Source organism: Plecotus auritus, assembly GCF_963455305.1.
Source record: "Plecotus auritus genome assembly, chromosome: X".
Classification (NCBI taxonomy): Eukaryota; Metazoa; Chordata; class Mammalia; order Chiroptera; family Vespertilionidae; genus Plecotus; species Plecotus auritus.
In genome coordinates, this window is record NC_137784.1 from 139,046,271 (window position 1) to 139,072,682 (window position 26,412).

A 26,412-nucleotide genomic window follows, 5' to 3' on the forward strand; every position below is an offset into this window, starting at 1 on the left:
GCAGGCGCAGAGGGCGCTGCGCGACCCTAGCACCCCCACACCTGATAGAGTGGAGGTCGCTTCTGCGCGTGCGCACAGAGTGCTATTGCCAGGAGCCCCGCCCCACAACGCCGGGTGTTTTGCTTCACTTCAGCCAGTGCGCAGGCGCCTACTGAGGTCCCACCTCCTCTTGTCCGTGGTTTGGTTGTTTGGATAGTTTACTTCCGGATTCACCTAGTTAGTGTTAAAGTGTTGACCTATTCCAGCGAGGGGAGTGGGCGGGGAAAGGAAGCTGCTGCGCGATGACGTCAGGGCCCCCCACAGCCTGCTGCAAGTGGCCTTGTGCCTCAGCTTACAGGTGATGTCATCTATTTCAGATGCTGTGGCCCTCTTCAAATGATTCCGCTGAACAGAAAAATAACCCTTTTCTCGAACCTTGTAAAAAAATAGTTTACACATTGTGAAAGTTAATGGAGCCATACATTTTAAGTGTTTGTGATTTTGTTCACGTTATACTTAAATAATTTACAAGAAAAGCCATTTTCACGCATAGATCCTAGCTTTTTAAAGTTTGCCTTCGTTTTATTTAATCCTTGAGGACAATGTGTTGAGGTCAGTCCTGTTATTAAATGGTGTGCCCACTAAATATTGGCTGAATGATTGAACATATCTTAGATTCCTCTGAGAAACTTTATGTATGGAAAAATGCACAAACACATTCTCCTTACTGGTACTTTACTGCACAATATCCATATGGTTTGGACAAAATACAGACTGCTCTTGCAAATGTAATTTTTTGGGGTATTTTGTATTTTTTTCTTTTGCTTCAAATGTAATTTCTAACAAAGGAGTCCTGTAAGATGCCTGGACTTCAGCTATTGTTGCAGTGTTATATGGATGCTACCCTTAACATCAACTTTTTAAAGAAGACTGCAATTCTGTTTTGGTATCTTTTGAAATAATTTGTTGCTTTGATACTACTATTAAATTGACATCTGTTTTCTGGAATCTATCTATATAAAAGCCTAAGCGACTGAACGATGGGTCGACCGGTCGCTATGATGTGCACTGACCACCAGGGGCTGCCCCCTGGTGATCAGTGTGCTCCCACAGCGGGAGCACCACTCAGCTGACCGTCGGGCGCCAGATGCAGGGCTCATGGCTGGCCACCACTGCCCAGAGACTGCAGCAGAGCAGCAGCGAGCCTACTGAGCGGTGCAGCAGCAGGTGCAGTGGGGCCGGGATGAGCAGGATGGCAGGCAGGAGGGCAGGTGATGTTGGACTGCTGGTTTTGGCCCGATCCCCGCAGGCTATGCCGAGGACCCCACCAGTGCACAAATCCGTGCACCGGGCCTTTAGTGTATAAATAATGATTTTTTTTGAAAGCCAGAAGAGGGTTATTGGCACACTTCTCTTATCTCAGGTGCTGGAGTCCAAAATACTTATGGCACTGCTGGATTTTTTATGGAAACAAGGAACTTGAGAGTCTGCTTTTCATTAAAATTACCACAGAATGGGATGAGCAAAACAGTAGCCTGGAGCCTGAAGTTTATCCTGAGTGCACTAGAGCAGCGGTCACTAACCAGTGGTCCGTGAGGTCCGAAAGGTTGGTGATCGCTGGTTTAAGGAAACCTTTGGAGCAGCAGTTGCCAACCGACGGTCCGTGGACCACCGGTGGTCTGTGAGGTCTGAAAGGTTGGCGACCACTGCACTGGAGCACAGGTTTTAGATGTGGGTATGATGTGGTCAGAAGCCTCTCTCTTGGTTGTGGAGAGAGCCTTGGATGGAAAGATAATGGAAACAAGATACAAAAGGAGGTCTTCACCATGGTCCTGGGGAGAACTCTTTCTTTAATTGATTTATTCTTCCATTCAACAAACAGAAATTGTATGCCAGAGAGTCTACATATATTGATTCATTTAATCTGCATAAAACCCTATGAGTTAGTCACTATTATTACGAGCATTTTACAGATGAGAGCATTGAAGGTCAGGAAGAAACATGCTCAAGGTCAAAGGGATAGTGACACGGAGAGTAGACAGTGCAATGGATGGAAGGTGGAGCTATGCCTGGCGTGTTTGAGGAAGAGCAAGAAGGCCAGGATGCCTTAAGTAATGAGGTAAGTGATGAATATGAGGTGAGGAAGTAACTCACAGCTTTGACCTTAAAAATGAGGCATTTCTCAAAAGTTATACTGTAAGCTCAAGCAGAACCAAGATTGGAACTGAAGTCCTGCTCTGCACAGGTCACCTGGAACCAGTCTACAGGTATCTGTAATTTTATTCATGTCACCCCCTCTAAATTTGTCAAGTTCCCATTAAAACATATATATATATGTGTGTGTGCATATATATACATATATGTATATATATACACATATATACACATATATACACACATATATATATATATATATATATATATATATATATATATATATGAAAAACCAAGATGGCAGCATAGGTAAACACCTAAACTGCTGCCTCGCACAATTTCAAAACTACAACTAAAAGACAAAACGGACATCATCCAGAACCACAGGAAGGCTGGCTGAGTGGAAATTCTACAACTAGAAGGCAAGAGAAAAGCACACTGAGACTCAGAGGAGCTGCAGAAGGCAGAGGTACTGAGACGCGCGCACGCGCGGAGAGGACTGGCAACTGAGTACACGGCTGGCTTTCTCAAGCAGGAGGGAGACAAAAGCTCCCAACGGCTCTGAACTCCAGTTCCGGGTGAGACTCTGGGGACCCAGACTCATTCGGCGAGAAACTGGACTGTCTGGCAGCGGGCGGAACTCAAGGGCGGCTCTCTCTCAGAGGTGCTTGCAGTGATTACCACGGGACACTGAGACACAGGGGCCTATTAGGGCAGGGCTGCCGGTAAGCCAATGCTGTTTACTCCACCCTGAGACTCCACCCCATTCAAGCTGAGCACAGAGGCTTTTGCAAGTCTTCTCCCATAAGGGTGTCTCCAGCACAGAAGTTCTCCCAGCGTAGACACAGTTGATCCTCACAGCCAATTAGCCTGGAGGACAATTCCTCCCAGTGATACCAACAACAATCAAGATTTAACTACAAAAGACTGTGCACACAGCCCACAAAGGGTTGCACCAAGAGTGTCCACCTCAAGTAACTGGGGAGGCTGAGCCTCTGGGCCCTATAGGACACCTAGCACACAAAGCCACTCTATCAACTCAGGGAAGCAGCCAAAATGCAGAGACAAAGAAACAGATCACAAATGAAAGAAATGGAGGAAAGCAAAGGACTGGATATAGAGTTCAAAACCACGGTTATAAGGTTTTTCAAGAATTTCCTAGAAAAGGCCAATAAATTTAGCGAGACCCTCGAGGATATGAAAAAGGACCAACTAGAAATTAAGCATACACTGACTGAAATAAAAAATATTATACAGAAATCTAACAGCAGACTAGAGGATCGCAAGAATCAAGTCAAAGATTTGAAATACAAAGAAGCAAAAAACACCCAACCAGAAAAGCAAAAAGCAAAAAGAATCCAAAAATATGAAGGTAGTGTAAGGAGCCTCTGGGACAACTTCAAGCGTACCAACATCAGAATTATGGTGGTGCCAGAAGAAGAGAGAGAGCAAGATACTGGAAACCTATTTGAAGAAATAGTGACCGAAAATTTCCCCCACCTGGTGAAAGAAATAGACTTACAAGTCCAGGAAGCGCAGGAAACCCCAAACACAAGGAATCCAAAGAGGACCACACCAAGACACATCATAATTAAAATGCCAAGAGCAAAAGACAAAGAGAGAATATTAAAAGCAGCAAGAGAAAAACAGTTAGTTACCTACAAGGGAGCACCCATACGACTGTCAGCTGATTTCTCAACAGAAACTAGGCAGGCCAGACGGGAGTGGCAAGAAGTATTCAAAGTGATGAATAGCAAGAACCTACAACCAAGATTATTCTACCCAGCAAAGCTATCATTCAGAATTGAAGAGCAGATAAAGAGCTCCACAGATATGAAAAAGCTAAAGGAATTCATCACCACCAAACCAGTATTATATGAAATGCTGAAAGGTATTCTTTAAGAAGAGGAAGAAGAAGAAAAAGGTAAAGATAAAAATTATGAACAACAAATACATATCTATCAACAAGTGAACCTAAAAATCAAGTGAATAAAAAAATCTGATGAACAGAATAAACTGGTGAATATAATAGAATCAGGGGCATAGAAAGGGAGTGGACTGACAATTCTCGGGGGGAAAGGGGTGTGGGGGTGTGGGAAGAGACTGAACAAAAATTGTACACCTATGGATGAGGACAGTGTGTGGGGGGGTAAGGGCAGAGGGTGGGGTGGGAACCGGGTGGAGGGGAGCTATGGGGGGAAAAGAGGAACAATTGTAATAATCTGAACAATAAAGATTTATTAAATTAAAAAATATATATATATTGATTTCAGAGAGGGAGAGGGAAATATAGAAACATCAATGATGAGAGAGAATCATTGATTGGCTGCCAACTGCATTCCCCCTACTGGGGATTGAGCCTGCAACCTGGGCATGTGCCCTTGACCAGAATTGAACCAGAGATCCTTTAGTCTGCAGTCTGATGCTCTACCACTGACCCAAACTGGCTTGGGCAAGTACCCATTGTTTTTTGATTGAAGGTCTATGAGGTTAATGACAGAGACTGTGAGATGAATGATGATGAATTCTTCAAGGTGAGTTATGGGGATTTTTAAAATCCTATTTAATAAGGAGGTAATATGCAAATTGACTATCACTCCAACACACAAGATGGCCACCCCCATGTGGTCAAAAATGGCCATTCCCATGTGGACATAAGATGGCCACCACAAGATGGCCAGCAGGGGAGGGCAGCAGCTGTGAGCGATCAGGCCAGCAGGGGAGGGCAGTTGGGAGGGACCAGGCCTGCAAGGGAGGGCAGTTAGGGGTGACCAGGCCTGCAGGGGAGGGCAGTTGGGGGTGACTGGGCCGGTAGAGGAGGGCAGTTGGGGGTGACTGGGTTGGCAGGGGAGGGCAGTTGGGGGTGACCGGGCTGGCAGGGGAGTGGTTAGGGGGCAATCAGGCTGGCAGGCAGGTGAGCGGTTGGGAGCCAGCAGTCCTGGATTGTGAGAGGGATCCCAGATTAGAGAGGGTGCAGGCTGGGCTGAGGGACACCCCACCCCCAGTTCATGAATTTCATGCACTGGGCCTCTAGTTATTTAATATATGTTTATTGATTTCAGAGAAGAAGGGAGAGGGAGAGATAGAAACATCAGTGATGAGAATCATTGATTGGCAGCGTCCTACACACCCCACACTGGGGATCAAGCCCACAACCCAGGCATATGTCCTTGGCCAGAATTGAACCCAGGACTCTTCAGTCCGCAGGCCGACGCTCTCTCCACTGAGCCAAACCAGCTAGGGCAGTTATGGGGATTCTAAAGAGTGGGTGATGGGGCATCTGTAGGGTGAGTGATGAAAGGCCGATAGGGTAAATTATAGGGGTCTGTGTGATACATGATAGGGGGGGGTCTATAGGGTGAGTCATGGGGTTATTTGGTACATGGTGGGAGGTCTGTTGGGGCACGTGATAGGTCCATGGTGTGATAGAGGTCTGTGAGTGATAGAGATCAGCCTATAGGGCAAATGAAAGGCTGTTGTGGGGCCCTGACTGGTTTGGTTCAGTGGATAGAGCGTTGGCCTGTGGACTGAAGGGTCCCAGGTTCGATTCTGGTCAAGGGCATGTACCTTGGTTGTGGGCACATCCCCAGTAGGGGGGGTGTGCAGGAGGCAGCTGATCGATGTTTCTCTCTAATCGGTTTCTAACTTTCTACCCTTCTCCCTTCCTCTCCGTAAAAAATCAATGAAATATATTAAAAAAAAAGAAAGGCTGTTGGGAGGGTGATAGGTGTCTTAAGGGTTAATCATGGGGTATATAGGGTAAGTGATGGGAGGGTCTGTGGGGGTGAGTTTTGTGGGGTCACGGGTAAATGATGGGGATCTTTAGAGTAGTGATGGCTGAGTCTGTGGGGTCAGTGTTGGGGTTTTTGGAGTACCTGGGGGGTCTGTGAGTTGAGTGATGGGGTATCTGTGGGGTGCTTAATCAGGAGACAAGAGGCTGAGTAAATTGAAGAACTTGAAGATTTGGAAAATTCTCAGCTTATCCCTATTGCAAAAAATGAGCAAGTGTGTTCTGGAGAGAACACCAAGGATGTGGTGTTCTCTCCTTAAAAGAGATTGCAGGTGTGTGACTCATGAATCTAATCAGCCATTATGGGACTTTCTGGAGTTAGTGATGAGGGTTTGTGAAGTCTACATGATTGAAGGTCTATGTGATGGGGATGGGAATCTATGGCTGAGATAATGGTGGTCTGTGGAATGAGTGAGTGATAGAGGTGTCTTTGGGGTCAGTAATTAAAGATCTTTCAATGTTAGGGTCATGACCTTTTATTTCCTTATTTTAAAAATTACCACCACTGCGGACCTTGTAGGTTCTCTTGGACTTTTGTCCCAACAGCTCCTTGCAATAGCTCCACACAGCTCCTTTCTTCCCCATTGCTGGCCCTTTTGGTATCCGCCCATCAGCCTGAATTTGACAGATCAATTCACTTTGTCCTTTCAACCTGTGGGAGCAAGGAACAGACTCCTCTGGCAGATGGAGAGTTCGTCATCAGCCCGTGTTAAAGCCCAGTCCATCACTCATTATTTCTGCTTGCTCTTCATTTTTGTGGTTTTGACATCCAGCAGGCTCTGGGCGTGCATGAGCTGCTTCACAGAATCGAGCACAAGGATTCCAGGCAGCACCATCCACAGGGCATTCAGGAAGACAAAGTAAAACCAGAAGTAGAGTGGGTGGCCCAGCTCGCTGTGCTTGAATCCATCACGGTACTCTGTCAGGAAGTAAAGCACATCCCCGTACATCTGACCTGTAGGGGGTGGAAGGGAAATGTGAGGAGGAGGAGCTATTGCGAGGCATTTTCCAAGTCATCATTCGAGGTCTCAGTCCTTAGGATTCCCACATTCAGAGAGCTAAAAATTCTGAAATCATAGCTAAACAGTTGAAAAATCAGAAAAGTGAGAATTCCAGAAATTGGAAGTTGAGAATTTCAGAACCTAGGAGAGCTCATATCTCCAGAATTTAAGGAAGCTCAAAATCCTTTCATTCAAGACAGCTGAGGATTCCAGGACTAAAGGTAACCCACATTTCTAGAACTAAAGGAAGCTAACAATGTAAGAACACTGAATCTTAGATGAAAGAGGCTGGAAATCCTAAGCCTGCAGGACCCAAGGACTTCCTGCCAGCATGGGCCACCTCATGTAACCTTCACAGGAGACTGTTTTTTAAAAAATATTTTAAAAAATATATTTTTATTGATTTCAGAGAGGAAGGGAGAGGGAGAGAGAGACAGAAACACCAATGATGAGAGAGAATCATTGATCGGCTGCCTCCTGCACGACCCACACTAGGGATCGAGCCCGCAACCCGGGTATGTGCCCTGACCAGGAATCAAACCATGACCTCCTTCACAGGAGACTTTGTGATGGAGGAGGAAGAGAAATGAACACTTCCCACTTGAGAACACAGGCTGAGAGGGGCATAGCTGTTCTAGAACTTCAGGGAATTTATCATTCAATCTGACTCAGCCCTGGGTGGGCACAATTGAGAGATCCTACCCACACGGACGCCCCCATATCCGCGCATCCCTGATAATCCCTCCAGCATCAGTGTGGGCCCTTTTCTCACCCACAGAGATCACGAGCTGTAGGATAAAGCGGACAGGATGCTGGCGAAGAAAGGCAACCACCACCCAAATGCTGAGTGGTCCCCACAGGAAAGCCGTGATAGTCTCCATGCATATCATGAAGTTGTCATTCCTGCGGGAGAAAGGGTGAGGCGACACTGGTATCACTGTGCTCTAAGCTCAGGGGACCCCGTTAGTGCTCCCTGACTCACCACCCTCCCAAACCGATTCAGGTCTCCCTTGACGGAGGCAAACACTTACAGGATGTAACGGCTGTCTCCCTTGGCATATTCTTTCCCTGAAGAAGACAAGAGACACACATGAAGAATAAAGGCAGGAAAAGAAACTCACACTTGTGCGAGCGGAGGGCCCATGTAATAAGGCAGGCTTCACAACCGCTCCATGCCTCCAACGCCTCATCTGCAATGAGGTGGCTGTTTGGATTTGAGAGTTAACATATGTATGCAAGATATGTGTGCAAACCTGACAGAGAACAGTAAGTGCTGCTGTGATTGTCTGGCATTCAATAAATATCTATAGGATAATGGAGGCAGGTATAGATGATGAAGTGAATGATGTAGCCAATGAGGGAGGGAGGGAGGGAGGGAGGGAGGGAGGGAGAGAGGGAGGGAGGGAGGGAGAGAGAGAGAGAGAGAGAGAGAGAGAGAGAGAGAGAGAGAGGAAGAAGAAGAAGAAGAAGAGGAGGAGCAGGAGGAGAGGAGAGGAGAGGAAGAGAGACAGAGAGAGAGAAGAAGAAGAAGAAGAAGAGGAGGAGGACAAGGAGGAGGAGGAGGAGGAGGAGGAGGAGGAGGAAGAAGAAGAAGAAGAGAGGAGAGGAAGAGAGAGAGAGAGAAAGAGAGAGAGAGAGAGAAAGGGAAAGAGGGAGGGAGGGAAGGAGGAAGGGACTGAGAGAGAGAAAGTGAACGGATGAATGAAAACGCAAGCAGAGAATAAGAAAAAGGCAGATCACATGACATAAAAACAGGCAGGGGACTGGAGTAGGTCCTTCACTAAAGAGGATTTCCAAATGGTCAATACACAAATGAAAGGTGGTCAAACTTGCATTTATCATTAAGTAAAAGCAAATTAAAACCCCACAATGAGAGAGCACTCACATCCACTAGAAGGTCTACAATTTAAGAAACACCTGACCATACCAAGTGTCAGCGAGGATGTAGAGCTCTCATATACTGCTGGTGGGAATATAAATGATGCAGCAGTTTTTGAAAACAGTTTGGCAGTTTTTCATAAAGTTCGACACATATCTACCATACAACCCAGCCACTCCTCCATCTTTACCCGAGGGAAATGAAAGCAGAGCCCCACACAAAGATTCTTATAACCATGTTCATAGGCGTTTTATTCATGAGACCAAAAGGAGTATTACTTATAACAGCAAAATACTGGGGGAAATGATCATTAATACTAGACAAGTCAAGCCTGGCCTGTGTGGCTCAGTGGTTGAGCATGGACCTATGAACCAGAAGGTCACAGTTCGATTCCTGGTTAGGGCACATGCCTGGGTTGTGGGCTCCATCCCCAGTGCAGGAGGCAGTCAATCCATGATTTGCTCACATCATTGATGTTTTTCTCTCTCTCCCTTCCTCTCTGAAATTAATAAAAATATATTTAAAAAATACTAGACAAGTCAAATAATTATATAACATTTAAGCTTTGAAAGCTCTTTAAGAGCTGATGAGGAGTGACCTGATTAAAAAAAGCCAAGTTCAGCCAAAACCGGTTTGGCTCAGTGGATAGAGCGTCGGCCTGCAGACTGAAGGGTCCCGGGTTCGATTCCGGTCAAGGGCATGTACCTTGGTTGCAGGCACATCCCCAGTGGGAGGTGTGCAGGAGGCAGCTGATCGATGTTTCTCTCTCATCGATGTTTCTAGCTCTCTATCCCTCTCCCTTCCTCTCTGTAAAAATATCAATAAAATATATTTAAAAAAAAAAAAGCCAAGTTCAGAAGTATATATAGCATGTTTCCATTTGTTTATATAAAAGGGAAAAATAAAAATGATGATGATAATAAACAGTTATATAGCATCTGTTGTCTGCCAAATAATAATAATAAACAGTTATATGGCTTGCCAAACATTGTTCTAAATGCCTTACATATATTTGGGTATTACTATTATCCCTCTTTTAAAATTAAGCAAACTGAGACTTCTGTGTATAATTTATGTGTAAATAAACCCTGGAAGAAAACAAGCAATTATTAACAGTAGTTAATGATTGAGGAAACTTGGTGGGCAGAAGGTAGATTTTCACTGCATCCTTCTTTTTATTATTTGTTAAACGTCACCTGAGGATATATTTTCCATTGCTTTTCAGAGAGAATGGGAGGGAGGGAAGAAGATGGGAGAGAGAGAGAGAGAGAAACATCAATGTGAGAGAGACACATCAATTGGTTGCCTCCTGCACGCACCCCAACCAGGGTGGGGTATTGAACCTGCAACCCAGGTTTGTGCCCTTGACCTGGAACCGAACCCTCAACCCTTTGATGCACAGGCCGACGCTCTAACCACTGAACCATGCTGGTCAGGGCACACTGCATACCTCTTTATTTTATTATTTATTTATTTATGTTATATATATATATATTTTTTTTTTTTAAATATATTTTATTGATTTTTTTTTACAGAGAGGAAGGGAGAGGGATAGAGAGTTAGAAACATCGATGAGAGAGAAACATCGATCAGCTGCCTCCTGCACACCTCCCAATGGAGATGTGCCCGCAACCAAGGCACATGCCCTTGACCGGAATCGAACCCGGGACCCTTCAGTCCTCAGGCTGACGCTCCACCCACTGAGCCAAACCGGTTTCGGCTATGTTATATATTTTTATTGATTTCAGAGAGGAAGGGAGAGAGAGAGAGAAACATCAATGATGAGAGAGAACCATTGATCGGCTGCCTCCTGCATGCCCCACACTGGGAATTGAGCCCACAACCCAGGCACATGCCCTGACCAGGAATCGAACTGTGACCTCCTGATTCATAGCTCAGCGCTCAACCACTGAGCCACACTGGCCAGGCTGCACACCTCTTTAAATGGTTTGTTTTTTGACCCATGTGAATATATATGCGACAAACAGTTAAATACAATTTTAAAATAAATTAATAGAAAAGTTGTTAGCCAATCCCTGCCCCCAAAATTCCCTCCCACAGCATATGAAAGAACTCAGGACTCACAGAGTTGGGACAAGAAGGCTTGGTCTCCAAGAAGTTCCTTGCTGTAGAGGCTGAACCAGCCCTCAATCACCAAGTGAATGAACCCACACACTGCAAACCAGCACAGTGACAGTCGTCGCCAGGTTCCCAGGGGGATGATGGCAACAGGTCCTGACAACAGCCATGTGGTCCCAACTACGACCCCAGTAACGGAGAAGAGGCCAGCTATTATATGCCAGGCAGGGTAGTCATTAGGCACAAAGTTGTCCAGTCTCAGGTGCCGAGGCCAGTATGGGTGCAAGGGGCTAGCATTGGTGGCCATGTCTTTGTAGGCTGATGGCTGTGTGTGGATAAGTAGAAAGAAGAAAAAAGGAAGAGAAAAACCTGAACAAATAGAAAGCACAGAATGAGATAATCAAATCAAATCCAAACGTTTTATTATCACAAAAAATGCAAATGGACTAAATTGATCAGTTACTGGACTTACAAAACTGGGATCAAAACCAAAATCTAATCATATGCTGCTTTAAGGCCACAGAAAGAATGAAAACCTGTTCCAGCCCTCTGGGACCCATATGTGGTAAACACAGAAACCAGACCAGCTCCCTGCCCTCAGGGTCAGAGTCAGCTGAGGAAGACAGGAATCAGGACTGGTCCCTGCTCTCATTGGTCACAGTCCGGTGGGCAGACAGAAGAATCTGACTAGGTCATAGCCCTCATTGGTCACGCCCTGCTAAGGTTAGACACAGGAATCAAGCCCGGTCCGTGCCCTCAGGGGTCACAGGCTGCTGGGGGAGAAACAGACAACAGGTTGGGTCCCATTGCTGGAGTCAGTGTCTTGCATCGTTCAGCGGAGAGCTAGTCCCTCTCTGTAGTCCTGGAAACTGCAGGACAGAAGAGAGAAGACTAACGAGAACGACAACCTTCAGGCTCAGCGTGTGGAAAGCCAAACGCTTCCCGCAACAGCGTACACCGCCGGCAACCTGCAAGAAATAGGAAAGTGGAAGGCACAGGTCTCCGCGGCGCTTAGAGGAAAAGGAGGGTTCAATGCAGAGACCACCAATCAGAACTAGAACCCTCTAGTCCAGCTGCCCAATGAGAAGGAGGATCTTCTGTAGCCCGGACGACCACGCGGTACCAGGGGGTCTCGCGCAGGCGCGTGACGTGGGTGGCGTGGTGGCGGGTTGGATGGGGGGGGGAAAGGGTCTCGCGCAGGCGCGCCTGTGGCGGGCCGTTTGGCAGCGGAGAGCGACGGGATGGAGCGGCAGGCGCGGGGGGGGGGGGCACTCACCCAGCGGCGCTGTCCCAACGACCTGTCCAGCAGGGTCCCGGCTCTGCTGAGCTGGCCTGCGGGCTCCGTGACAACCTAGTTCAGAACCATTGCCTCACAGGTTCCTCGTCTTATGGAGTTGGCCAATGGAGGGGCTGGGAGGCGGCCAGTGCCACTCCCAACCAATCAGAGCTCTCTATGCGCCACCAGCCCCGCCCTCAGGCGTGGTGCCACTTTCGTTGTTGGCTGAGCCAGAGTCTGGAGGTGGGTGAAGGCAGGGAGTGCCGCGGTTGGTGGGCGTTTTCGACTGAAACCAACTTGCAAGCAGTCTTGGCTTCAGTTTCCCTATCCTCTTATCAGTCAATCGTCTGCTGTTGAATCAGCATTGCATTGTGTCCTCTCTTCTTTGTTCTCGTTTTCTAATCAGACCAATTAATCCGTTGCCAGACAAAACCTGCATTCTTTTTTTTAAAAAGTAGGTTCTTATTGATTTTTAGAGAGGGAGAGAGAGGGTTAGAGATAGAAACATCGATGAGAAACATCATCCATTGGCTGCCTCCTGCACGCCCCCTATTGGGGATTGAGCTGCAGCCCAGGCATGTGCCCTTGACCAGAATCGAACCAGGGACCCTTCAGTCCACAGGCTGACGGCTCTATCCACTGAGCGAAACGGGCTAAGGCCAAAAGCCTTCATTCTTATTGCCCGAATGCACAAGGAAACAATACTACGATCACATCCTGTAAACTACACCTCTATCCTCTACCTCAGTACTCAGGACTCCTTAGGGGTCATCCTCACTTCTCCCGACTTCAGGTCAGAAATACCAATCAAAACATCTTGAGAGCCAATTGGCATGGAGATACTCAATCTCCCTGTGCCAGCTCTAAAGAACCAAATTGAACTCCACAATTCTAAGCCAGTGAGCACCCAGACTGCACAGTCAGAATCCAGACCCATCCCAAACCTCCTGTCCAATTACAACTCATAACCCTCACTCCTAAGAATAAGTAAGCATCAACTGTGTATATAAATATATATATACTAGAGGCCCGGTGCACGGATTCGTGTTCCGATGGGGTCCCTCGGCCTGGCCTGTAGGGGTCGGGCTGAAACCAGCTCTACGATATCCCCTGAGGGGTCCTGGATTGCGAGAGGGCAGTTCTCAGGTGACACACTCCAGAACCGGGCTCCCTCCTCTCTGAGAACCGCTGCTGCCAAGTGTTACCTGAGAACCGCTGCTGCCAAGTGACCGCAGCTCAGCAGCTCCTGCATTGAGCATCTGCCCCCTGGTGGTCAGTGTGCATCATAGCTACTGGCCGGTTGGCCGGTCACTTAGGCTTTTATATATGTAGATATATATCAGAGAGAGGGAGAGTTAGAAACATCAATGATGAGACAGAATCATTGATCAGCTGCCTCCTGCATGCCCCACACTGGGGATCGAGCTGCAACCCGAGCATGTGCCCTGACCTAGAATCGAACTGTGACCTCCTCGTTCATAAGCTGATTCTCAACCACTGAGCCATGCTGGCCAGGCTCAACTGTGTCTTGCTTTCTCTTTTCTCTGTCCCAGTTAGAGCAACCAATCAGTTTTCCTGCCAGTTGGTATCAGGCCTCCCACACACGAAACTAATTCGTCCCAGCCCTACTTATATCAGGCAGTGCCATCTTCTGTCTCATCATCCAATCATGAACAATGAACTAATCACAAACTGCTCCCTCTTCATGGTTTCAGCTTCCAAACCTTTATCCATGCTGTGCCCCCTTCTTCACTCACTTCTATTCCCCACTAAGCAGTGAAGAAAGAGTCTTTTGTATATTTCCTACTTTTATTTGACAATAACAAACTGCATATAAAAAGGGAGTGGGAAGGCGGGAAGGCTGTGGAACTCCCCCTCTCTGCTTCCCTAAGCATCCCCCATCCCATGGCCCCAGCAGGGACCACCCCCTTCCCGCCTTGTGGTGGCGTGGAGATCAGCAGGCATGAAAATGGTGTGTGTGTGTGTGTGTGTGTGTGTGTGTGTGTGTGTGTGTGTAAGGGTGTTAGGGGGACTATGATGGAGAGGGGTCAAGAATTAGAGGGCCATCCCTCATCCTCCATCAGAGCTGGCACCCTGAGGAGGGGTTGAGTCTTGAGGGAAGTTGGAGGGTCCACAGATGTGCCTCAGCCTATGAGACGGTAGAAGATCCAGCATCCAAAAGTGACCCAGTGACTGGCCCAGCTGAGCTCTGACCACTTGTGGACAGTGTATGCCATGCCATAACCCTGTGGGAGAGAAAGAGGTGATGGTCCCACTCAGCAAGAACAAAGAAGGTCTCAGGAAAACCCATCCTTTGCTCAAGGCCATTTCTGTGACTCCATGGTGACCTTAGGTGAGGCCCCAGAGGAAAAACTGGGTGATATAAAAGATAAACAGGTTTAGTTTTATTTCTTTTGTGTTTTCGTCTTCAACCCCACTGTCTGATCTGTACTCTGCATATAAAAGGTAAGCAGATTTAGGTTTTTTTTCTTTCATGCTTTCTTTAGAAATCATTTTAAAGGCAGGGCAAGATAACCCCACTCTCTGACCTGTACTCTCCTTTATATGTAAAGAGCTCCTAGAAATCAATATTTTAAAAAGACAAAAATTGGCAAAGGAGGTGAGTAGACCATTCTCAGTAAAGGAAAAAACACCAAATAGCTCTTAAATGTATGGCCTCACTCATCATCTTCCTCCTCTCAAACTGGCAAACACATCCAGAAAGTCTGAGAGGCACTCTGTTGGTGGGGGGGACAGACATGTTCACACGCTGCTGGTGGGAGAGCAAAAAGGTAACTTCTCCATTTCGACTACCAAAAATCGATCCTACAGTTCTGTCTGCAGCTGTGTGAAATCTACACGGGTATGAGGATATTACTTGCTGCAATGTGATTTGCAATAGGAAAGGACTGGAAATCACCTGGGTGTCCACTGATAAGGGACAGCTACCCTGTGTCATCGCCTTACAATGGGAAAAAGTGAGTGAGGACACTCTATGTACTGAAGTGGAAGATTTTCAAGGATCATTATATAGAAAAGCAACATGTAGTGCACGCTGTCATCCATGAGTTACCTTTAGGGTAAAAACCAGGGGAGGGAATGAAAAGATGCTTTTATATTCGCTTATTATGCTTACATTTTTGAAAGATATTTTAATAAAATGAAGGAAAGGGGTTACCTGTAAGAGGGCAGTGAGTAGACCGTAGGAGCAAGACTTTCCCCTGAATAGCTTACTGTTTGTTTTTTTTTAACTTTGTGATATACATTAACTATTTTTAAATGTTTTGATTAAAACAAGATAAAAACTTTATTTAAAAAGAAGCAAAACCCTGCCCTGGCCGGTGTGCACAATGGTTAGAACATTGGTCCACACACCGAAGGGTCTCGGGTTTGATTCCTGGTCAAGGGCACATACCTGAGTTGCAGGTTCACTCCCCACCCCCTGATCCGGGTGTGTGTGGTAGGCAGCTAGTTGATGTGTCTCTCTCACATCAATGTTTCTCTCTCTCTCTCTCTCTCTCTCTCCCCCCTCTCTCTCTCCCCCTCCCTCCATCCCTCCCTCCCTCCCTTCTACTCTCTTTGAAAAGCAACAACAAAAAGGAACCCCCAAAATAAAAAGAAGCAAAACCCAGATTTTGCACACTCAACCTGATTAAAAATTAAAAGCTGTTTTTAATGATGAAAAGAATATAAAGTTTTATTTTTAAGTAAAAACAAAAATGTAAAAGAGAAGCAAAACCTGGATCCTGCAAGAGCTATGTGAGAAAACATTATTTTAGAAATTGTTTTTCATTTAAAAAGGAGTAAAATCTGGAATGTGCATACTCCACATGAATAAAAATAGCCTATCCATTTTAATATCCATTTTAAAAGTTGAATCTAGAGTTTGCATCATCAACTTGAGTGAAGATTTTTTTTTAAAAAAAATCAAGTAAGAATAAACCTTGCAGATTCGACCTAAACAAAAATATGATGAGATGACTGATTGAAAAAAAGGAAAACCTGGATTTTGCATTCCATCTCTATAAAATAAGTAAAATAAATATATTTTGCAAACTTCACCCAAATAAAAGACCCAGCAGTGCCCAGAGGGACAACGGGAAGGAAGGACCGAGGAGCTGCACAAACTAGAGACACACCACACAAGGTCCTCATGTCTCAGCCTCCCCGCCCCCCTTTGTCTTCATGGCTCCCATGAGCAGGTGGCACATCCCTGGGTACCCCCAGCCCAGGGCCCCACCTCACCTGCTCCTCTGTGGTATCATCCACATCGACATCAAACAGGGAGCCCAGGTAGGCCAGGTGGAAGATGGCCAGGGCCCCAAAGAGCAGGTTTAAGGCTCGTACCCCCAGGCCCTGTGGGGGACAGATGGATTTGCTTGGCAGCTGGACCTACTCACTGTCCCTCAGTCCCACCTGGGCAGGGGAGCCCAGGGAGATGCACAAAGTGCAGTGGGTTCCAGGAATGAGGATGTCCATGGTACCCCCGGGTAGGAACGAGATGGTTCAGATCCTCCTATGGGAGCCCAAAAGGTCTCCAGGGCTCAGGGTACTGTTCGCATTGAGGGCGTCCAGGTTGGGGGAGATGCGAGTATTCAGGCAAAGGAGGCAGAATGGTGGAGCTCTGACTTGGGGATTTATGGTAAGAAACATCAGTTGTCTGATAGGAGACAAAGCTGAGGTTGTCCATACTTCTTATTGCAAACGGAAGGAAAAAAACAAAACAAAAATCAAAAGTAAATTCCTAGCATGTCCTACAGGACCCATCGTTCTCCCCCGCGCTCGCTTTGCTCAAGCCACACTGGCCTCCTTGCTGTTCCTCAAATACTCCAGGCCCTCTCCCGTCTTGGGGACTTTACTCTGGTTCTTCCCTTTGCCTGGAATGCTTCTGTCCCTCCCCTCCCTCAGCTTAGGAACTCAAAAGGCACCTCCCTATTCAAAATGGAATCCATTCACCCCCCCGATAATTCCCTCCTCCTTTCCCGTGTGTATTTCCTCCTTGGCACTAATCGCCACCTCACTGACTGATTTTTTATTTACTGACGCCCCTGTTAAAATGTTTGTCCCAGAGGGCTGGAACTTTATAGTCTGTTGTTCACCACTGTGTCTCCAGCATCTAAAATAGTGCCTGATACCAGCAGGTGTTCAATAAATGTTCACTGGGGACATGAATGCCCGGTGTGCATACAGCAGGTGCTTGATAAATGTTGGTTAGAGAGACGCATGGCAGTGAACAGAGGTGAGGTTCTGGGATGGCTCAGGCACCAGAACAGGAAGCTGGGCACCCTGAGACATATAAGATGGAGACAGAAGCAACATTTTTGAGGGGGAGTATTGGGCTTGAGGGTGCCCAGGCTGAACCCTCACCAAGCGATGCTGGTGTGAACAGTCTGGTGGGCACCGTTTCGACAAGACGCAGGCACTGAGGATCCGAGCCAGGCGCTTCCGGAGGACTGGGGTAGATTGGTGGGAGGGAAGGGGGTCAGGTTAGCCTCCGGGGACAGTGGTTCTAGCCCCCTACCAACCTCCCATCCTGTCTCCTAGGCTGGGCTCCAAACTCACCGTGTTCCACGTAAGTGATAAATGCCAGGGACAGCAGCACCGCAGCCAGATGGAAGCTGAAGCCCTGGTGGGGCCCCAGGGGGCAATGAGGTGAGTGAAGAGGAGGCCCTGCCACCCTCGCCCAGCTCCCACCCTGATCCCCCTTCACCCTGCTCACGTGCAGGAGGGCGCTGGCTGCATAGGTGACCAGCACGGCTGAGAAGGTGCCCAGGCGGAGAGCATTCTTGAAAACATCTGGAAGAGGGAGATGCTGGTCAAGAGTCTCCCAAGATTCCCTCCTGCCCTGGGGGTGGCCATTGAGCAGGGGGAGGATGCACACAATGTGTTGGAAGCTCCAGGACAAAGTCTGTGTAATGGTCTCACACTTGCGCTGTCCAAAACTTAGCTCCTGAACTTTCCTCCCAATCTGTTTCTCCCACAGTCTGTCCAAGCCCAGCCAATGTCAATCAGCTCCACCGTTCCAGTTCCTCAGGGCAAAAACCTGAGAATCACCCTTAATCTGCCCTGCCCTCACTCCCACAGCCAAACTCAGCAAATCCTGTCAGTGTCACCATCAGAATTTACCCGGAATATGACCTCTCCTCGCCATGTCCACTGCCTCCACCACCTGGGACTACTGCCCTGGCCTCCTCACTGCTTCCGCCTGGCTCCCTCCCCCCGATCTGTCCTCACAGCAGCCAGAGGGTCCTGTTCCAACCAAGTCAGCCCAAAGCCCTCCTCTGCTCAGACCCGTTGTGGCTCCAGCTGTCTCAGAGAAAAGGCCAAAGTCCTCCCCGTGGCCAGTGAGGGCCCACAGGACCAGGCCCCTGTCACCTCTCCAACCTCACCTCCTGCCATCTGCCTTCTGGCTCTCTTTCCTTCTGCCAAACTGGTCTCCTCAAACATGCCAGGCCCATTCCTGTCTCAGGACCTTTGCACTGGCTGTTCTCTCCATCTGTCACATCCCTCCCCCCCCACATTTTACAATGCTTGCTCTCTCGCCTTATTCAGATCTCCGCTCAAATGTCACCTCCTCCGTGGGACTTACTCTGTTAATTTATTTAAAATTGCGACATCCCACCCACACTGCCAACACTCCAGATCATCCTTTCCTGCTTTATTATTATTATTTTTCACCATAGCACTGATCACCATCTGAATTCTTTTGTATTTTCCTCTCTTTAAAAAAAAATCTTTTTTATTGATTTCAGAGAGGAAGGGCGAGGGAAACAGAGATAGAAACACCAATGATGAGAGAGAATCATTGGTCGGCTGCCTCCTGCACACCCTCTACTGGGGATCAAGCCCGCGGCCCGGGCATGTGCCCTGACCGACCTGGAATAGAACTGTGACCTCCTGGTTCATAGGTCGTTGCTCAACCACTGATCAACACCGGCTGGGCCATTTTTTCTCTTATTATGTGCTCCCCCGACAAAAATGCCAGCTCCACAAGGGCAGGGATTTGGGGCTGTTGTCATTTTTTTGGTCCCTGCAGTACCTTCAGCCTAGCATACAATAGGTTCTCAGTGAATGTTGTATGAGTATGTAAAAGGGCCTGGGGTCAGGACTCCCCACTCTTGGATTGGTGGCTTGATGACTCACAGTTATTTAGCCAATAAGACATGGGCAGGTTCCAGCTTGTGACAACTTCCACCATGGACCGAGGCAGCTCCACGTTCAGTGGCTTGGACACTGTCAGGTCCCTGTGGGCAAAAGGTATACAAATTCATCTGGGATCTGCACTCATCTGACTGCCACACTTTTGTCTTGGCTGTTTCCTCCCACGGGAGCACCCCCTTCCTCCCTGCAGCTCCTCTAGGCAACACCCCGAGGGAGAGGATGGCCCCCCAGCCCTCCCCACCATTTCAGGTGATCCTTCTCCTCGGTGAAGCCAGCTCCCGCCAACGTGGTCGTGGCCTCGGACAGGAAGCCCACAAAATAGTTGCTGAAGTGGAAGGAGACAGCACTCTCGTAGGCTCGCAGCCACCTGGGGAGAAAGGAGCAGAGGGAGAGGCATCATGCCCAGGGGCCGGCATGACACCCCGCCATGTGCCATCATCCCCAGCCCCACTCTGTAGACTCACCTTACCATGGTGCCCCTAAGGCCCCCAGGGGTCAGGAAGGCAGCAGAGAAGAAAGGAAAGAGAGTCAGAGGCCCAGGAGGCTGGCCTGAGTTGGTCTTAGACAAGACAGAAACATAGTGGCAAAAACATAGGTGCAGTGTGATAGCCACACACATGCAGACACTGTCAGTTTCATGGGGCTCAGATGGGTGTGTGAGCTGCTCTACAATATGCTATAGTCCCGCAGTCTCACATGGCCAGACATCCAGACCCAGCTTCTGTCAGAGGCCCATCCTAATAGCCCTACACCGTGACACAGCCACGTGGCCAGACACACATAGTATCAGACTCCCAGCCTCGCAGCTCTCTACCCTGACTCAGTGACCATAAGACATACAAAAGTCCTGTAGTTAGGCACAGAGATCATCAAGCTCCCTGCTAGGCACACATACGCAAGTCTACCCCCAACAGTCATCCTGTCAGTCATACAATAGACACAGGCAGAGTCCTGCATTGGAAAAGGCTGGTTCTGGAATCAGGCCTGGGATTGATGCCTGGCTGCTTAACTGGGTGACATTGAGCAAGTCACTCCACCTTCCAGAGCCTCATTCAGCATTAGACACAATCAGCTGCCAGTGAGTAGGGGGGAGGGAGGGGCCATACAATCAAAGAGCTGGATGAAATCCTAGTTATACCGGAGGCAGATGGTCAGTCGGTCACACCCCCTCAGCTAGACAACACCATGCAGCCAGAGAAGGCAGACCCACAGGCAGGCCCATCAGAGAGGCACATAACATGCTACAGTCAGACCCATTCCCAGCCAGAGTTACAGACAAGCCAGACTTACCCAACGACAGCCACACACCCCGTCATTGACAATGGCACAGCCAGAACTCCAGTCCCACATCGGGAGTCAGCGGCTGAGAGACAAACAACCCATACACACGCCTAGCCAGAGTCTCAGACAGGTCAGCATCACCAGCCAACCCATACTTGTCACTCCCTGTTACAGTCATGTAATTGGCTTCTAAAGGTGGAACAGCGGAACAGATGGACATTCAGACAGAGTGTGTGTCAGGGTGTCAGTCAGGCATGGAGTTACAGAGCCGATCTTGGCCAAACAACGGCCACAGAAAGACATTCAATCTCGGTCCAGTCATGGGGTACATGGTCAGATAGTCTCAGACGTAACAGAACCAAGCGGTCACAGACCATGCCCCCACCCCCCAGTTAGCCCACTCGCCCTCAGCACCTGCCCTCATTTACCTGGCTTTGGGTTTCTTGCTGTAGTAACAGAAGATAGACAGAAGCATTAAGAGACAGGCTCAGAGCTGGGGAGACCCCAGGTCCCTACCCAACCCCCTCTGCAGGGCAGAGGCCTCGAAGGCCGTGCTCACTTTCGAAGGAGGCGGTCACCATCAAGGGGGATGAAGTACGGGAAGAGGTAAGGGCCCACACAGGTGGACAGCACAAGGCACAGCAGGGCCAGCGCCAGACTCCGGGTCACCTTCTGCAGCCACCGGCGGCTCTGTGGGGATCAAGGCTCCATGAAGACTGCCCTGTGGGGGCTCCCACAGTCCCTGCCCACCTATCCACCCAGGACCTCACCAGAGGACGACCTTGGACAGCCTGTAGGTAGCTTTGGAAGGATATCCAGGGCCCAAAGACGATGGTGCCCACGAAGTAGAGGTAGCCCATGAACTCCACGGGTGAGGGCACCGCACCCACCTCGCCCCGGTCCAGGTCGAAGCCCAGGGACACCGCCTTCATGGCCACGATCATCTGGGCCCCTATGTGTGGTACCCATAATCAAGTGAATGGGTGCAGAGCAGCTCAGCATGGGGGGGAGGGGGAGCACCAGGTGAGGGGTGGTAGGAAAAGAGAAGTTCAAGGGTGGACAAGTGGGCACACAGTCTGATAGGCCGATGAGCAGGGAGGCCCAGGACTGGCAGATGCCCTTTCTCAAGAGTCAGGCACATACATGAGATGGAAAAGGCAGATGGGGGCGGGGGGAGGCCTAGTAGCGAGAGACACATGTAAAGGGCATCTGAGGCCTGCATGTCCAGTGGGGTGGACAGATGAGGGACAAAAGCGGGGAAGGAAGGACAGGGTTGGGGGAGTTAGGATATGTAGAGTGGGGCAGGGGGCTGGGGCAGGTGAGAGAGCCAGGGCTTCCTACCTCGCATCTTATGCCACGTCACAGTGTCCACCATGTGCATCTCACTGAGGAAAGAAGGTGGTGGTCTTGGGCCCATGACTCCCATGGCCTCAGAGACCACAGAGGGAGGTGGGGATCAAGGTTCAGAGAGGCTTATACCCCTGTCCAGCACAACCTCCTGGAGGAATAATTCTCCAGGACTCCCTCCTCCAGGGGGAGCCCAAGCCCAGCCTTGTCCTGTACAGCCTTTAGAAATAACTCGTCTCCCACATTCCCTCCTCCAGGAACACCCGGTGCTCTTCCTGTCCTGCACAACCTCCTGAGGAGCAGCCAGGGGACCCACCCACCCTTCTGCCAACAGTGTGGGGATGAGGGCTCACACCCATACCCCATGAGCAGGTAGATCAGGATGGTGACGGAGAGGAAGACGCCTCGATGGGAGGAATGTCGGCAGAGGAACAGCACGAGGTAGCACAGGAGGCTGAGCAGCACAACCCAGACCATGTGCAGCTGGAAGAAGTGGTAGAGGCTGAAGAACCCTCCTGCCACGGTGCTTGCGTGCTTCAGGTAGGATGGCAACCCTTCAGGTGAGAGAGAGAGAACGAGAAAGGGAGGTTGGGTGGGCTGGCAACAAGGGAGGGCGACCTGAGCAGAGGGCACAGCCTGGGCAAAGGCCTAGAGGTTGGAATGTGGTGGGCTTGCAAGGGGCCCAAAGCAGGTGTTGAGGAGCCGGAGAGGTGGCAGGGCCTGGATTTATTGGTTTATTTTATTGATTGATTTGAGAGAAAGAGAGAGAGAGAGAAACATCGATGTGTTGTTCCACTTATTTATGCATTCATTGGTTGATTCTTGTATGTGCCCCAACTGGGAATTGAATTGCAACCTTGGCATATCGGGACGATGTTCTAACCAACTACGCAGCCCGACCAGAGCCAAATCCCGGGTTTAAAGAAAAGGAACATCTATAAAGGACATTTGGGAACCCTGGGAGAAATGTGAGTATCAACTTCTATTGGGTAATGTTATTGCATCCAGATTAGATTTCTTGAGGGGTGATGGTTGCGGCTGTGGTTGTTGGGGGAAGTTGTCCTTGTTTTTGGGGGGACACACACTGATGCATTTGGGGTGAAGTGTCAGCAGGTTATTCAAATGATTTAGAAAGATGATAGAAAGATAGATAGATAGATAGATAGATAGATAGATAGATAGAACAGGCTAGTGTGGGAAGATGTTGACCCTTGGGAATCTGGTAATGCATATAATGGGTGTTCATTGTATTATTCTTTCAATTTAACTTCAGTAACCAAAATATTTCAAAATGATAAACCTAAGAAAAAATAAAACATCCATTTAAAATAAAAATAGAATGTAGAACTTTTGAATTTCAGATTTCCAAAATTCTCAGCATCCTATAGGGACCTTGGGAACTTAGAGTCTTAGCATTTGGATGTAGGCTTGCTGTGAATGTGGAAACATTCCAGAATTCCAGCATTCAGAAATCTCATCCTGCCCTGATTCTAGAAATCCATATCGCGAGCATTTTGGAAGCCTAGAATGTGAGAATTTCAACTTGTCAGCTCCGCAAACCCTATAGTGTGGTACTTGGGGATTCCATAACCCTTTGACACCAACATTGTAGAATCTTGTAACGTTGGGATGTAGACATTCCAGATTCCCCAAATCCAAGAACCTCAGCTTTCCAGAATCCTAGAACCCAGGAATACTACAAGGCATGGGTTGGCATGGCTGGATGTGGCTTGGCATGGTACGGCTGGGCATAGTAGGATGTGGTGTGGTAGCATGGTGCTTTGCCTGGTGGGAGGTGGTGGGCTGGACATATTGGCGCCTGGCTTGGCACGGCAAGATGCGGCAGGATAAGGTGTGGCTTGGCATGGATGAATGTGGCAGTGTGATATGTCCTGGCATGGCGCGTAGTGTGGCAGGCACTTACCGAGCCTCCAGAAGAGGCGGCAGGCGAGGCAGATGGCAAGGAGAAGCCAGATCTGGTCAAGGCCCTGCTGGGCAGTAGGCAGGAGACAGCCCTGCAGCAGCTGCTGGAAAAATTCCTGGCGGCTGAAGGTGGCCATCGCAGCCCCTCACGGATGGATGGACAGATGGATAGACCTGTCAACGTGGGGACACAGAGCAGGGATGTCCATGGGGCAGACCATGCTCAAGGCATAGACTTGAGCGCTCAGATTTCAGTTTGGGGCTGTCCAACCCATTTAGACACACAGTGCTGGGAGCGGGGGCGCTGGGAGAGGGTGTGGGTGTCAGGTACATCAGATTGAGCCGCCAACTGTGCGTGTGGGAGCGTCCTGGGTGCACACACACAGCCCACGACCTGTGGTGAATGAAGGACCTGTGTCTCTCCTATGCTGTGAGGAGTCGGGGTCCGATGGGGAATGAATGGTGTACATTCCAGGCCGGTATATCAAATGGGGACGCTCTCTGGTTTCCAAGGTAGAGTCACTCTGTGTGGAGGGCAGAGAGGGAGATCCTGTGACACTTGGGGGCCGTGTGCATCTCTCCTTGTACGGATGTGAGGGGTGTCCTGTATCCCCTGCGTGCCCCATCTCACCCCCACCCGGCCACTCCTGGCCACCAAGAAAGCCCTGCCCAGGCCCCGGGGCTTCAGGGAGGTGGTGGTGGTGGTTGGGGACAGAGCAGAAGGGGGAGTCTGAAAGGTGATGGAGAGGGGACCCAAGAACACGCGCTGCAGATCAGTGCGGGGAGGCCGTCTCAGGATGGGAGCGGAGGAGCCGCGCGCGCACTCCTGTGACCTACCTGGCAGGAAGGAAGCTGCGGTCCCGGGGACCGGGGACGCACTGCCGCCGCCACCGTCGCCGCCTCCTCCGGGCAGCCTCCCCCGCAGGCCGCAAGGCCGGGACCAGCTGCGGCTTGGAGAGCAGCGCGGCGAGCGGGCCCTTTAAATCCCGGGGAGGCCCGGCCGGCCAGCTCGGCCAATGAGAGGGCAGGAGCGGGGCGGGGCCGGCAGAGGAGGTGGGAGGCGGGAGGGTCGAGGGAAGGAGGAGCGGGAGGTTGAGAGGAGCGGGGTGCTGCGGGACCTTTGCGCCCGCACCTTTCGGGCCCTGAGTGTTGCAGCCCCTGATCATTCTGGTCCGGAGGTGTCTGGCCGGCCAAGAACAAACGCCTCAATAATCAGATTTCCAATCCTTGGAAGCCGAGATGGGAAAGATGGGGGAGGGAGGAGGGAAAGCCCCTCACCTTGACTGTTCACCCACGCACGTTCTCTCGCACTGTGCCGCCTCGGTTCACAGATGGGAAAATTAACCGAGGTCTGTCCTACCCCATCCTTTGAGCGAACTAAAGGCATTTCCAATCCTCTCCACCCCCAGGGACGGGCCCGAAACATTTCTTCGTATTGACTGTGTCACCGAGGAACACCCATTAGGCGCCTGTGCTTCCCCTAGGGGACTCCTTGTGGGCACTTGGCTGGTCGTTGAGAACTGATTTGCTTGCTTCGTTTCCCAGCCCGTAGTTATTCACCTTGCACTGAGGGTGACCCCAGCAAGCAGTGCGTGAACCAGGAGGCTAGTTCGGAGCACCCGACGGATCCGGAGCCTTTATGAAGCTTTTACAGCGTCCCCACCAATGCTTCCTCTTGGGCTCTGGCTGCCCCAACAAAGGATTTACGCTGCACCTGCCGTCTGCCTCCCTTACCCTGCAGTGTCTGGGCACCCCACTCTGTTCCTAGGCTGATGAAGGGCCTATTTTTCCAAAGGAACATTTGTCGCGCAAGTACTGCGTGCTCAGCTATGATGTGGAAGGGAGAAGGAAGCCCAGATGAAGCTGGACCCCGCCGTCACCTGAGGAGCTAAGGAAAACAGGCTCTAATCAGATTAGTGCTTGCCTGTATGGAGCTGGGCAAGTGTCCCTTTCTCTTAAACAAAAGAATGGGATTAGCAGTTCTTTGCTTGGAAATACCGGTGGCAATGGAAGAGAAATGTGTGTCTCCCCTCTTTAAAACAAATGTTAACGGGAAGTTAATGGAGTTTTAACTCCTAAGTTAATATTCATGTATTACAAGCAAAAAAATTGAATCCAGTAATTATGAATAAATTACATAGACCAGATCCACCAGTGCTAATTCCTCTTCTTCTTATTTATTTCTGTTCTTTTTGCTAATTCCTTTTCTTAACAGCAGAGTGCAGGCCATAAATTTTATAAATTAGACTTCATTCTTATTTTTTTTTCTATTTTCAGACATACTCAAGTAGAGTCAACAATGACCCACCGCACATGCCAGAAATATTTCCCTTAATTGCAAGTGTTGGCATTTAAAACGGAAAGATCCTTACTCTATGCCTCGCTGAGCTTCCCAGACTTGATTGTTTCATTCTAGTCTTTTGATGTGTGTGATAAAGAACTAGTATCTAGATTCTGGGATGTATAAAGCACATCTACAAATCAATCAGAAGAGGACAAACACTACACTAGAAAATGGACAGTGGATCTGAACGGGTAATTC

At 49.1% G+C, this 26,412-nt stretch overlaps 2 protein-coding genes and 1 long non-coding RNA gene across 14 annotated transcripts; 1 reads left to right on the forward strand and 2 right to left on the reverse strand.

The window, feature by feature from the left end:
• Positions 1-6,378: 6,378 nt before the first annotated feature.
• EBP (EBP cholestenol delta-isomerase) lies at positions 6,379-12,283 on the reverse strand. 7 transcript variants are annotated; one of them, XM_080653635.1, is made up of 6 exons: positions 12,159-12,270; positions 11,791-11,850; positions 10,889-11,251; positions 7,956-7,992; positions 7,697-7,827; positions 6,379-6,878 (listed from the first exon to the last, which is right to left on the reverse strand). In XM_080653635.1, the coding sequence occupies exons 3-6, from the start codon at positions 11,187-11,189 to the stop codon at positions 6,655-6,657; spliced, it is 693 nt and encodes a 230-aa protein (XP_080509761.1). In that variant the 5' UTR covers positions 11,190-11,251; positions 11,791-11,850; positions 12,159-12,270; the 3' UTR covers positions 6,379-6,654. The 7 variants fall into 7 exon arrangements, with proteins under 7 accessions (XP_080509761.1, XP_080509766.1, XP_080509765.1 ...); XM_080653640.1 differs by having other exon boundaries at positions 10,889-11,207; positions 12,159-12,259; XM_080653639.1 differs by having other exon boundaries at positions 11,779-11,850; positions 12,159-12,259.
• Positions 11,600-26,023, forward strand: LOC308240524. Its single transcript, XR_013959808.1, has 5 exons — positions 11,600-12,001; positions 17,703-17,810; positions 22,205-22,487; positions 22,842-22,915; positions 25,416-26,023. It is a non-coding gene; the product is annotated as an uncharacterized lncRNA (long non-coding RNA).
• On the reverse strand, positions 13,953-24,864 carry PORCN (porcupine O-acyltransferase). 6 transcript variants are annotated; one of them, XR_013959807.1, is made up of 16 exons: positions 24,708-24,842; positions 23,872-24,044; positions 22,309-22,501; positions 21,942-21,985; positions 21,371-21,552; positions 21,160-21,290; positions 21,029-21,046; positions 19,784-19,798; positions 19,561-19,686; positions 19,302-19,402; positions 17,878-17,954; positions 17,721-17,784; positions 17,526-17,611; positions 16,404-16,514; positions 14,106-14,404; positions 13,961-14,019 (listed from the first exon to the last, which is right to left on the reverse strand). XR_013959807.1 is itself a non-coding variant. In XM_080653630.1 (15 exons), exons 2-15 carry the CDS (start codon positions 24,005-24,007, stop codon positions 14,303-14,305), a joined length of 1,386 nt encoding a protein of 461 aa, XP_080509756.1. In that variant the 5' UTR covers positions 24,008-24,044; positions 24,708-24,842; the 3' UTR covers positions 13,953-14,302. The 6 variants fall into 6 exon arrangements, 4 of the variants coding, with proteins under 4 accessions (XP_080509756.1, XP_080509757.1, XP_080509758.1 ...); XM_080653630.1 differs by having other exon boundaries at positions 13,953-14,404; XM_080653631.1 differs by lacking the exon at positions 21,029-21,046 and having other exon boundaries at positions 13,957-14,404.
• Positions 26,024-26,412: the final 389 nt, after the last annotated feature.

Excerpts from the sequence above, each read along its gene's own strand:
- EBP (XM_080653634.1), bottom strand. The coding sequence starts at position 11,189 with ATGGCCACCAATGCTAGCCCCTTGCACCCATACTGGCCTCGGCACCTG. Across the intron at positions 7,993-10,888 it reads AGCCTTCTTGTCCCAACTCT|GGAAAGAATATGCCAAGGGA; the intron begins GTGAGTCCTGAG and ends TGTCTTCTTCAG. Across the intron at positions 6,879-7,696 it reads ACAGCTCGTGATCTCTGTGG|GTCAGATGTACGGGGATGTG; the intron begins GTGAGAAAAGGG and ends CACCCCCTACAG.
- PORCN (XM_080653630.1), bottom strand. The coding sequence starts at position 24,007 with ATGGCCACCTTCAGCCGCCAGGAATTTTTCCAGCAGCTGCTGCAGGGC. Across the intron at positions 21,986-22,308 it reads CTGATCTACCTGCTCATGGG|TGAGATGCACATGGTGGACA; the intron begins GTATGGGTGTGA and ends TTCTTTCCTCAG. Across the intron at positions 21,553-21,941 it reads GACGTGGCATAAGATGCGAG|GGGCCCAGATGATCGTGGCC; the intron begins GTAGGAAGCCCT and ends TACCACACATAG.